The sequence below is a fragment of the Hibiscus syriacus genome, unplaced genomic scaffold (genome assembly GCF_006381635.1).
Source record: "Hibiscus syriacus cultivar Baekdansim isolate YM2019G1 unplaced genomic scaffold, ASM638163v2 tig00110270_pilon, whole genome shotgun sequence".
Lineage (NCBI taxonomy): Eukaryota > Viridiplantae > Streptophyta > Magnoliopsida > Malvales > Malvaceae > Hibiscus > Hibiscus syriacus.
Window position 1 is genome coordinate 633,747 of NW_024062656.1, and position 16,235 is coordinate 649,981.

The 16,235-nt window shown below is 36.1% G+C and overlaps 1 protein-coding gene and 1 pseudogene across 1 annotated transcript; both read right to left on the reverse strand.

Annotated features, from left to right (window-relative positions):
- Nucleotides 1-7,537: 7,537 nt before the first annotated feature.
- On the reverse strand, nucleotides 7,538-12,708 carry LOC120115691 (AMSH-like ubiquitin thioesterase 3). The gene is made up of 14 exons (XM_039136321.1): nucleotides 12,454-12,708; nucleotides 11,907-11,971; nucleotides 11,752-11,827; nucleotides 11,456-11,659; nucleotides 11,207-11,283; nucleotides 10,677-10,782; nucleotides 10,513-10,559; nucleotides 9,991-10,318; nucleotides 9,794-9,883; nucleotides 9,617-9,679; nucleotides 9,412-9,486; nucleotides 8,634-8,696; nucleotides 8,423-8,475; nucleotides 7,538-7,887 (listed from the first exon to the last, which is right to left on the reverse strand). Exons 1-14 carry the CDS (start codon nucleotides 12,550-12,552, stop codon nucleotides 7,713-7,715), a joined length of 1,521 nt encoding a protein of 506 aa, XP_038992252.1. The 5' UTR covers nucleotides 12,553-12,708; the 3' UTR covers nucleotides 7,538-7,712.
- A 910-nt stretch (nucleotides 12,709-13,618) lies between these two features.
- On the reverse strand, nucleotides 13,619-15,507 carry LOC120115634 (annotated as a pseudogene).
- Between the last annotated feature and the right edge of the window lie 728 nt (nucleotides 15,508-16,235).

The following is a 16,235-nucleotide window of genomic DNA, read 5'->3' on the forward strand; positions in this document are numbered from 1 at the left end:
TCGACCAACTCGACAGATTGAAAATTTTCTCTCGAACTCACAATTTGCTCGAGAGTAAATTACAAATTCTCAATTTCAGAGCCAATTTCAACTTCACAACGAAGGATATTGGACTCCAGACAACGTAAGTTCAACTTCACGACGAAGGGACCGCTGGTTGTCAACAAACAACTTCTCAATTTCAGAGCCAATTTCGACTTCACAACGAAGGATATTGGACTCCAGACAACGTAAGTTCAACTTCACGACGAAGGGACCGCTGGTTGTCAATAAACAATTTCTCAATTTCAGAGCCAATTTCAACTTCACAACGAAGGATATTGGACTCCAGACAACGTAAGTTCAACTTCACGACGAAGGGACCGCTGGTTGTCAACAAACAATTTCTCAATTTCAGAGCCAATTTCAACTTCACAACGAAGGATATTGGACTCCAGACAACGTAAGTTCAACTTCACGACGAAGGGATCGCTGGTTGTCAATAAACAACTTCTCAATTTCAGAGCCAATTTCAACTTCACAACGAAGGATATGGACTCCAGACAACGTAAGTTCAACTTCACGACGAAGGGACCGCTGGTTGTCAGTAAACAATTTCTCAATTTCAGAGCCAATTTCAACTTCACAACGAAGGATATTGGACTCGAGACAACGCAAGTTCAACTTCACGACGAAGGGACCGCTGGTTGTCAACAAACAATTTCTCAATTTCAGAGCCAATTTCAACTTCACAACGAAGGATATTGGACTCCAGACAACGTAAGTTCAACTTCACGACGAAGGGACCGCTGGTTGTCAACAAACAACTTCTCAATTTCAGAGCCAATTTCAACTTCACAACGAAGGATATTGGACTCCAGACAACGTAAGTTCAACTTCACGACGAAGGGACCGCTGGTTGTCAACAAACAACTTCTCAATTTCAGAGCCAATTTCGACTTCACAACGAAGGATATTGGACTCCAGACAACGTAAGTTCAACTTCACGACGAAGGGACCGCTGGTTGTCAATAAACAACTTCTCAATTTCAGAGCCAATTTCAACTTCACAACGAAGGATATTGGACTCCAGACAACGTAAGTTCAACTTCACGACGAAGGGACCGCTGGTTGTCAACAAACAACTTCTCAATTTCAGAGCCAATTTCAACTTCACAACGAAGGATATTGGACTCCAGACAACGTAAGTTCAACTTCACGACGAAGGGACCGCTGGTTGTCAACAAACAACTTCTCAATTTCAGAGCCAATTTCGACTTCACAACGAAGGATATTGGACTCCAGACAACGTAAGTTCAACTTCACGACGAAGGTACCGCTGGTTGTCAATAAACAATTTCTCAATTTCAGAGCCAATTTCAACTTCACAACGAAGGATATTGGACTCCAGACAACGTAAGTTCAACTTCACGACGAAGGGACCGCTGGTTGTCAACAAACAATTTCTCAATTTCAGAGCCAATTTCAACTTCACAACGAAGGATATTGGACTCCAGACAACGTAAGTTCAACTTCACGACGAAGGGACCGCTGGTTGTCAATAAACAACTTCTCAATTTCAGAGCCAATTTCAACTTCACAACGAAGGATATTGGACTCCAGACAACGTAAGTTCAACTTCACGACGAAGGGACCGCTGGTTGTCAACAAACAATTTCTCAATTTCAGAGCCAATTTCAACTTCACAACGAAGGATATTGGACTCCAGACAACGTAAGTTCAACTTCACGACGAAGGGATCGCTGGTTGTCAATAAACAATTTCTCAATTTTAGAGCCAATTTCAACTTCACAACGAAGGATATTGGACTCCAGACAACGTAAGTTCAACTTCACGACGAAGGGACCGCTAGTTGTCAGCAAACAATTTCTCAATTTCAGAGCCAATTTCAACTTCACAACGAATGATATTGGACTCGAGACAACGCACGTTCAACTTCACGACGAAGGGACCGCTGGTTGTCAACAAACAATTTCTCAATTTCAGAGCCAATTTCAACTTCACAACGAAGGATATTGGACTCCAGACAACGTAAGTTCAACTTCACGACGAAGGGACCGCTGGTTGTCAACAAACAACTTCTCAATTTCAGAGCCAATTTCAACTTCACAACGAAGGATATTGGACTCCAGACAACGTAAGTTCAACTTCACGACGAAGGGACCGCTGGTTGTCAACAAACAACTTCTCAATTTCAGAGCCAATCTCGACTTCACGACGAAGGAGCCATCTGCAATCCAATTCGACAGGGAGTTATTCTTCAACTCTACCGAGCGAAAATTTGTGTCTTTTTATCTTTGTCCTATTCTTCGTTCCACGAAAAAGGACAAAGAGGGGCAGCTGTAGACACTCATTTTCACCCGAATTTGAGTTTTTTATTTTTATTTATTATAGGCATATATACGATAATATAGTATAATTTTTGAAAGTGTTTTTGAAAAATATAACATATAGTTTACAAAAATGGTTTCTGAAAATATATATAATATAGTTTTTTAAAAAACGTTTCTAAAAACTTATATACAATATAAGTTTTAAAAACATTTTGAAAATTATATAACATATATTTTTGAAATCATTTTGAAAATATAATGTATAGTTTAAAATAAAAACATTTTTGAAAATTTATATAATATATAGTTTTAAAAATATTTGGAAAACTCATATAATATTTTTAAAATCATTTTTGAAAACTATATGGTATATAGTTTTGAAAACATTTTTAAATATATATATAGTTTAAAAAATATTTTTTGGGATATATATTATATAGTCTATATTATTATTAGTATTATTTCTTTTCATTTTATTCACTTTATTCATTTAATTTCATTATTCTGTTTATGGTCCAGGTCCAAAGATTGGGTCTATGAGAAGTCCACTGTTCGGGTCCAATATGTTTGGGGCCTGAACCAGCCCAAACCCTACAAGTTAGGGTTTACTCGGTCAAGCATTGCGCCGCACGAGGGAGGAACAAGTCACGCACAGCCAGGCGAGAAAACCGGCCAAAATCCGGTCACGAAGCAACCAGCCCCGGCTAAATCGGGACTGACCCATCCCGTTTTAGCCGGTCAACCCACAACGGCCACCAGCCCCGTATTTCGGAACAGGAAAACGGCCAATGAAGGCCTATAAATACCAAATGGACAGAACCCACGACGGGGGGAGGTCCAAAATACATCATCAACAGCACACACAGAACCCATTAGGGATCGAACCAGTACCAAACCACAAGCAAACCAAAATCAAGTCCCACAAAAAACCGAGGATCAAGACCCATGACGAACACAGTAAACATCAACCATCACACTACGAACCGAGAACCCACAACTACAGAGAGATATCAACAGTACCCAACATCGGACAGAAAACAAAGCAAATATCAAATATATAAACTCAAAGGCCGAAGCCCCAGCAGAAAATCTAAGCAAGTAAAAGAACTGAGGCAAAGCAAAGCAAAGCAAATCGAAGAACCACCAGGAAGGCGACGATTTCTCGCCCCAAAGGGTAAGGATCGAGGCCTTCAAGGCTAGATCTACTCCGATCTAGCGTCGTTTTCACTGTTTCGAGGCCAGATTCTACATCGGGGGGTCGAGAGGAGGCTATCAGTTGTGTTTGGGTTAGTTCCGGTCACCGGCGCCTCTGTACGCCGCCGCTTGTAGTCGCGGCTCCGCCACCTTTTCCTCTCTCCGACGAGGGAGGGGGGAGAGAGTTCTGAACTCTCCCTTTTTTTCTTTTCTTTCTGGAATGAAGAAGAAAATGAAGAGAGTAAAGGAAGTGGGCCTCGTTTGGATTTAAGTGCTAGAACCAAAACGGTGCCGTTTTGGCACCAGATGAAACGGCGCCGTTTTACGAGGGGCCATTGTGCAATTATGGGATTGTTAAATTCTCTCCGCCGTCCCTAATGGTTTGAATCGCATTTCAATCTAGTCACCATTTGTAATTTTGACCCTGAATTTGCAATTCAATTAATTTGGTCACTTTTTTTTTATTTGTGATTTGGCTCCTAACTTTTTACTCTTTTTTTGCAGTCCATTTTAATACCAATTTAGCCCGTCAATTCCATTTTTTTTTTATTTTTTTATTTTTTTTGGTCCCCCTAAGTCTCATTTTATTTTATCGCTATTATTATTAGTATGTTCCTTCATTTTCTTATTATTTATTACTTTTAAACTTTACCATTTCTTTCCCTTTTACTAATTTTAATTTTATCTATCATATTTTTTCTATCCTCTTGGACTTATTTATTTTTCACTTATTTTTTTCCCCTTTCTTTTGACTTGTTATTATTTTTTCGATTCATTTAATATATTTTTTTTCTAACATTTTTGTTTCTTCTTTTAGAAGAATTTCAACCGATCAAAGGTAAGCAACTCGAATCGAATTTTTAAATTTTAATTTTTCGCAATTAAAGACAACTGGAAATTAATTGGTACCGAAAGGACGGTTCAAGGGTGCTAATCCTTCCTTGACCGTAATCGACTCCCGAACCCGACACGTTTCTGGTACAACGCAGATCAGGTAAGATGGTGTCCGACCCACCTAAATTCGTTTTAAAGTGGTCGGTGGCGACTCCAACCCAATTATTTCAAGTCGAAGCCCAATTCCGGGGCACAACCGAAAGACGGTTGCGACACCATCATTTTCAAGTTTTATAATTTTAAGTTTTTTTGTTTATCATGTATTATAAATGTAATTAATATGTTACATAACAACAACAAAAACCATTAAACTCTAGGCTTATTGTTACAATCAACCTTAAGAAAAACTCATAATAATACTCACAATCCTAATAAAGTAAAACTTAAAAATTATGTAAAAAAAAATCACAGTAAACCCTAGGTTTACTTTTTTAACCAAAAAAATCAACTTATAGTTTTTCGTTAATTTGAATAATTGTTTATAATTTTTCATTGTTTAGGATATAATTAAAAATTATAATATCTAGCGATTATTTAGATAATTTATCCTTAAAATTTGAGCCCCTATACCAAAATTTATGTCATGTAATATATTTTTATAAATATAATTATGAAATATTTGCATGTGTACATACATATAATAAGTTTAAAGTTAATTATAAACTGAAAACGATACAAGACACATCAATATTAGAGAAAAAAATTCTCAATTAAAAATTTTGGTTTCTATATATGATTGAGAAATATTTGTATGTCTATATATATTCACTCTAAATTCCTAAAAATATAGAAATTTTAACATTTCAATTCACAATAATTTGAATATAGGATATCCACAAATATGTGAATCCAGAATTCAAATTATCATCCCTATATCAATTTGATAAACTTGCTACGATCAAAGGTCAATTTCACCCAAAAAAAAATTAGGGGTCAATGATAAAATTTATCAAGTGTGGAGTCTAATTTAATAAAGAATATCAAATTTAGGGGACTAAGTTATGTATCAAACCAAAACAAAAAATCCAAAGTCATGGACAACTTTGACAAGGATAGGACAACCCCAAATTAAAATTTGATAATTACACTGCTTCTATTACATTAAGAGAAGATGATGCACTCTCCCATCCTACTGCTTTAAGTAATGAGACTTCAATGCTGCTTAAAATATGTGGATTCGGGTTGAAAGGTAGAAAAAAACTTAATTATATGGAGAAATAAAAAAAACTATTATCGTCAACAAATTCAATGAATAAGTGGCTGAAATTTTTAATCCAAATCATAGAAAATAATAAGAATTTTGGAATGGTTCGTAAGTTAGAAATGGAATAACTTGGAGTCTACGTGTGGATGTAATTAACTGATTATTAGTAAAATACTGAATTGGGTCACATGCTGTGTTTGACAATTGCTTAACCCTTAAAAATGGGGGTTCGGTTCTGGAATTGATGCCGATTAGGCTGTTTCTAGTAGTGTGATACACAGAACACCTAGATTTAAAATGAGACCTCAACTTAACAATAAGATAAAGTGATAAATTAACCCATTAAATGTTAGTTATAAATTAACTGTTAGGTATAAAGTTGGGATCATTATGGGTTGGGTAGGATCGGTCAAATTTTTATCCACTCAAATTTGATCTAAAATTAAATCTCCCCTAAATTCAACCCGATCTAAGTTTAGGAGGATTTATCTAACTTGAAACTCGACCCTATTTTATGCCAAAACTTGTACTTGATACGACCTAAATATATACTCATTTATTAGGTAAAATAAGGGTTTAGTTGAAAAAAATAATATAGAAAATGTATTATTGTAATTATCCATAAATTTATAAATAATAATTATAATATTATGTTGGGTCAGGTCGGATATTTTTCACCATAAACCCGAAGTTGATCTGAATCCAACTTTTAAAAATAAAAATTGACTTGACCAGATCATGTCAGATTGGAATCCACCGAGTTTGAGTGAAATGTCGTTCCTGGTAGGGAGTTAAATAGCTGTCCGCGACCGCGATATTTTCGAGAGTGGTATCCTCCACGACCGTTATTATATGACCACAATATCCGCAATCGCTATTGTCTGCAATAACGACAAACGCGATGCCACCGAAAACGCTATTTGAATATGTGCTCCTAGTATAGAGTAAAGGTGATGGAGGAGGAAGGCGGTTCCATCCATGATTCCTGAGAAGCGAGGGGGGGGGGGAGAGGTTCGAAGTGTTAAACCCTAAAAAGTGGATGTTTGTGGGGTGGGCTTCAACACGTGAACTTAAATATGATTGAATGAGACATTATCCTACAGCAGGCTCTTAAATGAGTCGGATGTAATCTACCATTTGTTCACTGATAACGCATGTAGAGGACTATTGGGCAACTGCCCTTTATTGTTTCTTTTAATGACGTGTTCTTGGTGAGGTAGCTCACTTGGACACTGTAAAGGCCTGTTTTTGAAGACAAAATCATATTGTTTTCATATTATTGCCACTTGCAGAATGGCAGCAGGAAATAACAGAAATGTTCCTTTTGTCTACTCAACACTAGAGAGAGAGGGAGATGGTGGTCCAAACACACTAGAGAGAGGGCAATTAAACGCGATCACGTAAAGTTTATAGCCTGCCCTGCCTGTGTTCTCTTTCCTTTCCTTTAAAGCCTCCATTTATTAGCTCAACAACCAGCAATCCAGTTGCAGATCCATGAATATTGCACATCAGGCACCTTCACCTTCCACCTTTCAGAAACTGTGATTTCAAGATAATACACTCTGGAAGCCCCATGAATTCTCCCTTCCATGAGACCTCGTGCCCTTTCTCTGAGGCTTGGAAACGACACACCCCGAAATCGTCCATCAAGAATGTCCCCGGCTTTCTTTTATTATCATTATTCAATTACATAGTCAATCACGTTAAAATTCAATCAATCATGTTTAACTAACATATAATGACATGCTAATCTAATGTTGAATGCAACTTCTAAAAAAATATCCACAATATCACTGTCTCTTTTCAATTTAGATATGCTCAAAACATATAGAATAAAAGGGCCAAAGTAGTTCATCTGTTACTAAAATACTCCTCTGCAAAACAGTACAAAGTGGGGGAAATACTGAGTGAGGAAAGGTAATTCTTACAATATGATTGAAGAAAAAATGAACATCCTCTATTTGCAAGATGATTCTCTTCAGTTGAATTTACAAGATAGTAATTTAGTATGCAAACCTGATTCCTTTCACAGATAAATTTACCGGTGGTACTTCAACATGGGTGAGTTGACATTTCATAATCGTACCTCACCGGAGATCAACAACATCAAACTTTATCTTGGGATTCATAAAAACATGAGAGCAATGCTCATAGATTGGTGTTCCATCTGAAGGCTCCTCATGGGGATGGAATCCTCGTTGCTGACAATTACGAATAATGGACACACCCCCTGGATCAGACAGATGAAAGATACCATGCGGGCTGCAATTGAATATGAACATTGTTAACTTGTAAAAAAAACTGCCTATAACAGGGACTGTCTTTTTTATCTAAGAGGCTCCTGCAAACATTATTTGTACGCTTTAAGTACCTTCCTACTTCTACTAATCATTTCAACAACCTTAGCAGAGCAGAAAAATCAGTTGTTTAAGACATGGGAATAATCCTATTCTTTACCAATTCAGCCACTAAACAAAATGAAAATCTACAACAGAATTTGCTTCTGCATACACAAGGTAAAACATCTCTTGCACAGAAAAATATATCTTATTTTCGTTTGCATTTGGTACATGTAGTCCTTTTCTACATCACTTGACTGTAAATGTTGCTTAAAAGATGACAATAAAAAATATGAATGCTTGAAAACGAGTACCAGATTACTAACTAAAGTTAACTGGTAGTACAAATGGTCGGAAACAACTGTCTAGCCATGATAGATTTACATTTAACAATATGAAGTTTGTGATATTTCATTGCGTTCAATGCCATGGTTATTGGGAGGAAAATGAGAATCTACCTGGTCGTGTCAGTTGGGGCCATAACAATTGCAATTGCTTCTTGTAGCATAATCTAAACAAATCCACCAAAAAGGAAAAGAAAAAAAATGCAGAGGAATGAATAATATGTAATTCATATGTTGGAGGTGTAAGTGGAAAAGAATGATACATGCTGTAAGACTGAATCATACTATAAGCTGGGATATATAGCAAGTATTTTTTTTCTTTTACCTGATATGAGTAATGTGTATGAAGATCAACTGATGACATGAAACAAGTCTGAGTTGGGTGTGTCTGAAAATCAAAGAATTGGACAGTATGTTAACTTATTTGAAACAGTTACCTATAGATAGCAACATGCAAGTTTCCAGTAAAAAACATAGGCTAATCAAAACATGAATCTCTGCTTCATGAAGAAGATCAACTCAAGCAAGGCGTGTGTTACAGGACCACATTAGAGACTATCTAGATGAAGAATGAAATATTAGATGAGATTGAATAGAAAGACTATAAGTGAAACAAATGACCCCAAAGAAGTGTGAACTTCACCAAACTATAAGTTGAAGTCAAAATGCTACTGAAAAGATACCACCTACATTGGTGCAAAGCCCAACAAAAGGATAAAACAGTTTCTTTTAGATATAATTTCTTCTTGATAATCATTTCTTTTAGATATTAGTTTCAAACACACTTTGAGGAAACCAATTATACTCTAACCTTCTTATACCTAGAAGTGTATATTAACCATGAGTTCAAGCAACCAAGGGAAGCTTTATAAACCACACAAATTCCCACTTGACTTCAAATATAACATGTTTACTCTGTGTTTGCATGTGCATAATACAATGGTACCAGAGCAATAATAATAATATTCTGAAACAGAATACAAAATAGAGATCTGTTATCTTTTGTTCACCTAATACCCAGATATATCACTGACAAAAGAGCATATAGAGGAAAGAAAAGGTAATCATATTATACATTGGAAATTCAAGACTTGTGAACTTACATGAATCCATCCCAGAGGAAAAAGAGAGAATTTATCTTGAACTTCAAAAATCTCTTCTTCATTTAATGTTGAACACTGTATTAAACAAATGTATCATTGAGATAGAATAAAAGCACTTGGATAAAAGTATATAGCCAGAATAAACATTGAAGTTGTTAACTCTTTCAGCACAAAATAATTAGATTAAAGGAATAATATACCATACCGAATCTGAAGTTGACTCCTGCTTTGGAATTATAAGAGTGGTAATGTGGAAAACCCTGTTTTTCTGCGGCCACAAAAATCAAAAGTATAAACAACACCTGCAGCAACTTTGAATCCCCAGCTTCCTAATTATCTTTAAAAAAACACTTATCAACTTCAAAAAATATAGTTTTCTCACCAATGATCCAGCTAAAACACCACATGTTTCCAAATTCTTTTCTGTATTTGCCCGAGCCAATCGCAAGAAATCCTCCATCATTTGTACTGGCTGCATAATAAGTAAACAAAATTGGAACAATAACCAACATAGAAGGCCCAAATCTGATCATTCCACCAAGTAACAGGGAAGAAGAATGATTGATATAGGAGACATACAACATGTAGATGTTGATATGAGTTAGAGTTTGGCAATCCATCTTGAGAAGACTTTGCAGGACCAGGTCTTGGGTCAGCAACTTTTGATGGATGAATTGGTGTAAATTCCGGCTGTACTTGAGCAAGCACAGGAGGAGGAGAAGGTTGTTTCATACCAACAAACTTGAAAGGATCCTCTATTGCTTCAATAGTCAAAGGACGTGACTCTTCAGTAGGATGTAACCATCGACCATCATCCAACGTGAGAACCGAGTCCATAGCAGAGACAACCCCTCCTGGTTCGCCATCTTTTACAACCGAAGATTCATGCTGTCCAGCCTGATTCAGGCTGTAAAGAATTGTAACACAAAATAGAAAAATGTTAAAGCAGCATCATTGGAGCAACACAAACTAGAACTCTCAGCAGATATTTAAATCTTTTAATATTTACAGAATATCTAAGGTAAAAGGATATGATAAGGGTAAGACAAAAATATGCATGTAAGCCTAAAGAAGAATGATTAGACATTTTGGAAGTCCTACCCTGAATTTTCAGCAGGTTCCAAGTCCTTATGGCTTGGATATTGAACCTGAATTATAAAGCAGAATCAACGATTCGATGCAGATCTTGCAGTTTGCATGCAAAAAGAGATTATGTATGAGTACATAAAGAAGATTGGAGGGAGATAAAGCAGATAGAGATTAACCTTTATCTCTGCATTTGGTCCAAGCCACTGGCGACGAAGGCCGTTAGGGCCTAGAAATGAGTGTCTAGATAGAGTTTCTTTATTGGGATGAGGTATATTAAGAGACCTGAAGCAAACCCAGGAAAATTGATACATGCCATGTCAGCCTCAAAGTAAAAGTTTTGAACTAATTCCTATTAATACAACCATCTAAGTTCTAATAAGGGCCTAGATGGACAAACACAAACAAATATGACACTGAGCAAAGCAAAGGCCAAAAGAAATCAGGGCGATGCTCTAAAGAAGAAGTAACAAACAAGTGAATTTTATGGATGGCCATGCTTTTAACATCAATTAATTCCGCTCCCCAGAGACCAGCTAATAGTATGGAGTTGAATTTTATTGGATCCCACCAATACAACTGTGAATTTTTACCGAAATTTAATGGATCCCACCAATACAACAGCGTATTTCAGATTGGAAAGATGAGACTTCAGAGGTTTCAAGATCCAAATACAAATGTACCATTAAAAATAGCAAAAGAAACTTACAACTTCTGGAATTGCCTGTCAATCTGATTATGATTATTGTTATACTTCCAGGAAGATTGAACTGCCACTCTGGCAGGCTGCGTCCATATAAAAGGGGGAAACTGAGCTAAAATATTGGAATTCTATTAAAAACGCAAGCAAAAAATAAGGAAAAAAATGGACAACCATAGATATAGAAACAGGGAAAGGAGATATTAATAATTACATAATTGAATCACACTGCATCCACCGATTATAGTGATTCTGTACCTGCTTAATATCCAAGCTCATATTAGACCCTTTATTTACCGGGTTCCAATCCAAAGAAGACATCATATCTGAGCCACAGAAAGAGCCTTCCTGGTCATCAAGGTTGACCAATCTTGCCCCTGTTCGACTTTTGTTTAGTTCTTCAATTCTCCTTTGAACCTCTGGTTTCAAAGTTTCAAGCTCGTCAAGTACAGCTAAAAGTCTCTGCAAATGAGAAACAATAGAAGCAAAATATCATCAAATACCATATGAATGGGCTCACATCACAGAGGTCCCGTAAAACAATTAAACCTCACCTTCCTATACACAGCCTTTTCTTTCGGAAGCAAAACCTGGTAATCTCGATGGTATGGTATTGTTTCTGACACCAAACTGATCAAAATGTATGTTCATAAATAAGCTTAAACGGATTAATTTATGACGAACTCAATCTGTAGTAAGCTTCCCTCACCTTGAATATCTAAGTAGAATTATGTACAAATCCACTATATTTTTTTCCCCTCTATAAATTTCTGCCTGAAAATAAAAGAACACATTAAGCACTTGTAATCATACATAAATTTCTAGCTAACAGAAAGAATAGCTTCGTCCTTAAATCAATAACATTTTTCAAATATGAAGACAATTTAATTTAGGTTAAATGAGTTAATTGGGGTACTAAAACAATTAACTCATTAGCAACTACTAGCTTAACAGAAATAGACAAAGACTTCGCAAGCAATGCTACAAACGAAGCTACTTAGAACTTAAATCACTAACATTTTCAAATAGCACGCTAATTAATTAGGATGAATAGCAAATTTAAGTACAAAAACTAATTAATTAGGATGAATAACAAATTTAATTATAAAAACTAAGGAATTATTAGCAATTAAAACTTAGAAAAAATAAAAGAATGATTAAAACCGAGATTAAGCTAAAATCAAACCTTAAACGAATCATAACATCGTGATTATTAAGAAAAGAGTACGATTAGGCAAAGAATTAGCATAGAGAACCTGTTTGAGGAGACTATCGGCGATTCGATAATAATAACGGAGAGGAATTCGATTATCAACTTCTACTCTACGAGCCATCGCATTCACGTCGATCTTCATTTTCTTCCTCGATTTACAATAACTCTTCTCCCTTCGCCGATGAATTGCTTTTTTTCCTCTGTCCGATCGGATATCAAATAGTTCGAGCGTGCGAGCTAAGAAATTGAAAAACGAAGGATACCCTGTCGTTTCCGGAAGAATGGAGCTTTCTTTGATTTTATCTCGATATGGCGAGTAAAGGTAAAGCTTTTATTGTGTACTCCCGTTACTATGACTATAGATTTTCCTATCCAAGGAAAGCCAATCAGTTGAGGGCATTTCATGCCATATTACGCCATCCTTTAGTTATTAAATTATTTTCATATAAGCTTGATATCAGGCCCTCTACTATGCCAAAATATGAATGAAATCCCTATCCTTTAGCTTGATATAATTTACTCCTCTATTTTTATAAGGGTAATTACGTTTTCATAACTGAATTTGACTTTAAAGTTCAATTCGGTACCCCAAATATTTTTTGGTTCAATTAGATATCTGAATTTGACTTTTTAGTTCAAATTGGTACATAAACTTGCATTATGATTTAAATTGCTTGACAGAAATCATTTACAATAAGTATTACTTTAATCAAGAAATAAAGTCCAAGCAAGCAATTGGATAAAAAATATTAGGTACCAACTGAACCATGAAGTCAAATTAAAGTACAAAAATATATATTTATCCTTTTTATAGTGTAATCAGTAGTATAATTGATAACACTGTTAACCGTTGCTGATAAAAATTATTAATAACATTAAAAATTGAAAATTACCCAGCCGAAAATATGTGAATATAAGCATAGATCAAAGAGAGACCACAATCAAAACTGTCAATAATCATTTCGGTGGTTGATTATTTGTTGGCCTACAATATGATAGATTCAATAATTTTGAAATAATGCATCACAATAATGGATTAACGAAAATTGATATATGACATGCTAAAATGTTGGATTTTTGGTAAAAAAATTTTGGGGACCAAAAACATAGCGTTGCCTGTACACGAGGAAACTAAAAGCATACAACAATCTATGTAGTCCAATGGTTTGACACACAAGCAAAAGCAACCACATTAGAACTTGAGACTATCAGAACTGAGAATGAAATGATGTTAGCAGTGCAGCATAGAGAAGTTCATTCCAAAAGTCTGGGACACCAGGGAGGCACCAATGACTGCAATCCTGGAACATGCTCGGAGTCCTCGGGATCTCTAGCGGCCGATAAATCAAAGGATGACCATATTTTCTGTAAGCCGTCATCTTGGTGATGTTGAGATAAAATACAGGTTTTCATTTCCGATATCACGGATTCCAGGATGCTCATCATCCATGGATACGGTGCAAGGCTTGTTTCATTCGATATTGGCTCTGTTTCACCATGGCAGTTCCCACCTGTATCCCACTGTCCTTTCCTGAAAATAACAATCAACATATCCATATCGATACTCGCATCAAAGTCCGAGTTAACATAGGTTAGAACTATGGCCTTATTACTTTTACCTGAAAGGAGATGAGGAGTACCCTGCAAAGAAGACCCTGGTGTGTTTTCTATCAATGTTGGAATCAACCCATTGTGCCCATGTTTTCAATGCCTTTGTAAATGCTTCTTTTACTTCCAATCTGTCATAGACATGGCTGCCCTCCTGGAAGTAATTTTTGCTGCAAATTTAAAACACCATTTGTTCATGGTAAACTTTATGGTAAATATCAGAAACTGATGGGAAAACAAGTAGAAAAATGGCAGAGCAGAATCTTTACCCTTTGCCAGTTTTTTGGTGAGTCCACCAATGGCCAGTGTTGAAGACTATTATATCAGCATCACTGTACTTGGAACCCTGAATCATGTCAAGCCTCAGTGTTTCTCTTCTGATCTCACTGTTATCAGAGATTGTCCATTCTTGGACTAGGAATGGTGATTTGATGAAGTCTATTGTGCACTCGTAATCCTATAAATCATTTAACCATCTCATTTATATCTAAACATGTTAATCGGATTCAAATGACTTTCGAATATCTAAACACGTTATTCGGATTCATTCAAGTATGAGTTTCAGATATCTAAACAAGTTATTCAAATTCAACTATGAGTTTCGGATTCAAGTACGAGTTTCGAATATCTAAAATGCTCATAAAACCAGGAAAAAAAAAACAAATAGTTAGATGGATACTTGACTCACTGAGAATCTGAGAGAAAAGAACCCCCGAGTCCTGAACTCGTTCCTGCTGGAAACTTCAAAGAGACGTCGCTTATCCCTCAACGATTCTCTCAACAAGCACACCAGTGATTCCCACATGTTCATAGTCAAAGAATCTCCCACGAAAACCAGTCTCTTTCCCTCAACATCTCCAACATTTCCTCCCATTGAACCTGTACACGCATTTCGACAACCATGTAAAAGACAAAGTGGTGTAAAACGATTTTCAACTATTTTTTCTATAAAATATTTACCTCGGAATCAGACAATCGAAGGGCTTCCACCGGTATCTAACGTAACTGAAATCGATCCGGCCGTTCTTGAAGCAGTTAAAGGAATCATCGACGTAAGGGCAAGAGCCAGGAATGTAAGCAGGGGTGGTGGAATCGTCCAAGACCCAGTCGCCATTAAAGATATCGCAAGAACTAAGGTCTTTGATCACGTTGTCGGTTATTTCGACAGCGGTGACGGAGGAGAGGGTGCAGTTGGTTCTGACGTCGGAGACGATGCAGGTGTTGGACGAGGAAATGGACGCGAAGGAAGCGAGGTAGTTGGCGGCGAATCGAAGGCGGGTTGCCAAGGCCAAGGCTAACGGGGAACGGTGGTTGAAGGAAGTAGTTGAGAGGAAGAAGAAGAGTGAGAGGAGGAGCAAGAGGATGTAGAAAATGTGGGTTCTGGATCGCCATTGAAGATATGGGATTGTTCTCGTGAAATGCTTGAAAATGGAGATCATGGTCCTGGACGACGCCATTAAAGGGTGGGATTAAAGAGAAGAGGGTTTATTAATGGGACAAAGAAAATATCATCGTGGATGGAATGGTGGTTTTTAAGTTTGAAAAAACATAGGCTTGCATTTCTTAGAATCTCAAGCATCAAATTCTTTTCATGTTGATTTCAGAATCATTACAGGTTTTGCTCGCCACAGATTCCAGGTTTGTTGTTCACGCCAATGGTCAAGGGCATCTTTATGATACTTCCTCACTTCATTTAAAGATCACTATTACTGATTCTAGTTTGTAAGACAAAGGGTCTAACTGTGATTTTAGTTCCTTTATCATGCCAAACTTTAAGTTTGGTCCATCTATTTTTAAATAATTAATCTTGAATTTTAATATATTTTTTAAAAATTTGGTTTCTGATTTTTTGTCTAGGTTAGACCATGAATTAATATTTTTGAGTTATTTTAATCATTTTAATAATGTGACATTTAGGGACGACACAAAGTTTTATATTAAATAAAGAGTTTTAAAATTTTAAGAGAGAATGGACTTATAAAATTCTAAAAAGACGAAAATAAATTATTAAAAGAAAATAAAAAATATCTAAAATATAATAATTTAAAATTTTCATAAAAAAATTACCCTCAGTTTACATCATTTGATCCATCCCTGGTGACATTCGAAAGATGTGTCCAAAGACATAATAACAAGAAACTAAAAGGAAAAAAGTTGTCAAATTTAAGAACTATTGTGTATAAAAAAATTAAAGATGAAGTTGAAAATTTTGAGAAG

Bases quoted from the DNA above. Each gene is read 5' to 3' on its own strand.
- LOC120115691 (XM_039136321.1), bottom strand. From the start codon at position 12,552: ATGAAGATCGACGTGAATGCGATGGCTCGTAGAGTAGAAGTTGATAAT. The intron at 11,660-11,751 runs GTGAGGTTTAAT...TCTCATTTGCAG, and splicing joins AAAAGGCTGTGTATAGGAAG to AGACTTTTAGCTGTACTTGA. The intron at 10,319-10,512 runs GTAGGACTTCCA...AATTCTTTACAG, and splicing joins GAACCTGCTGAAAATTCAGG to CCTGAATCAGGCTGGACAGC.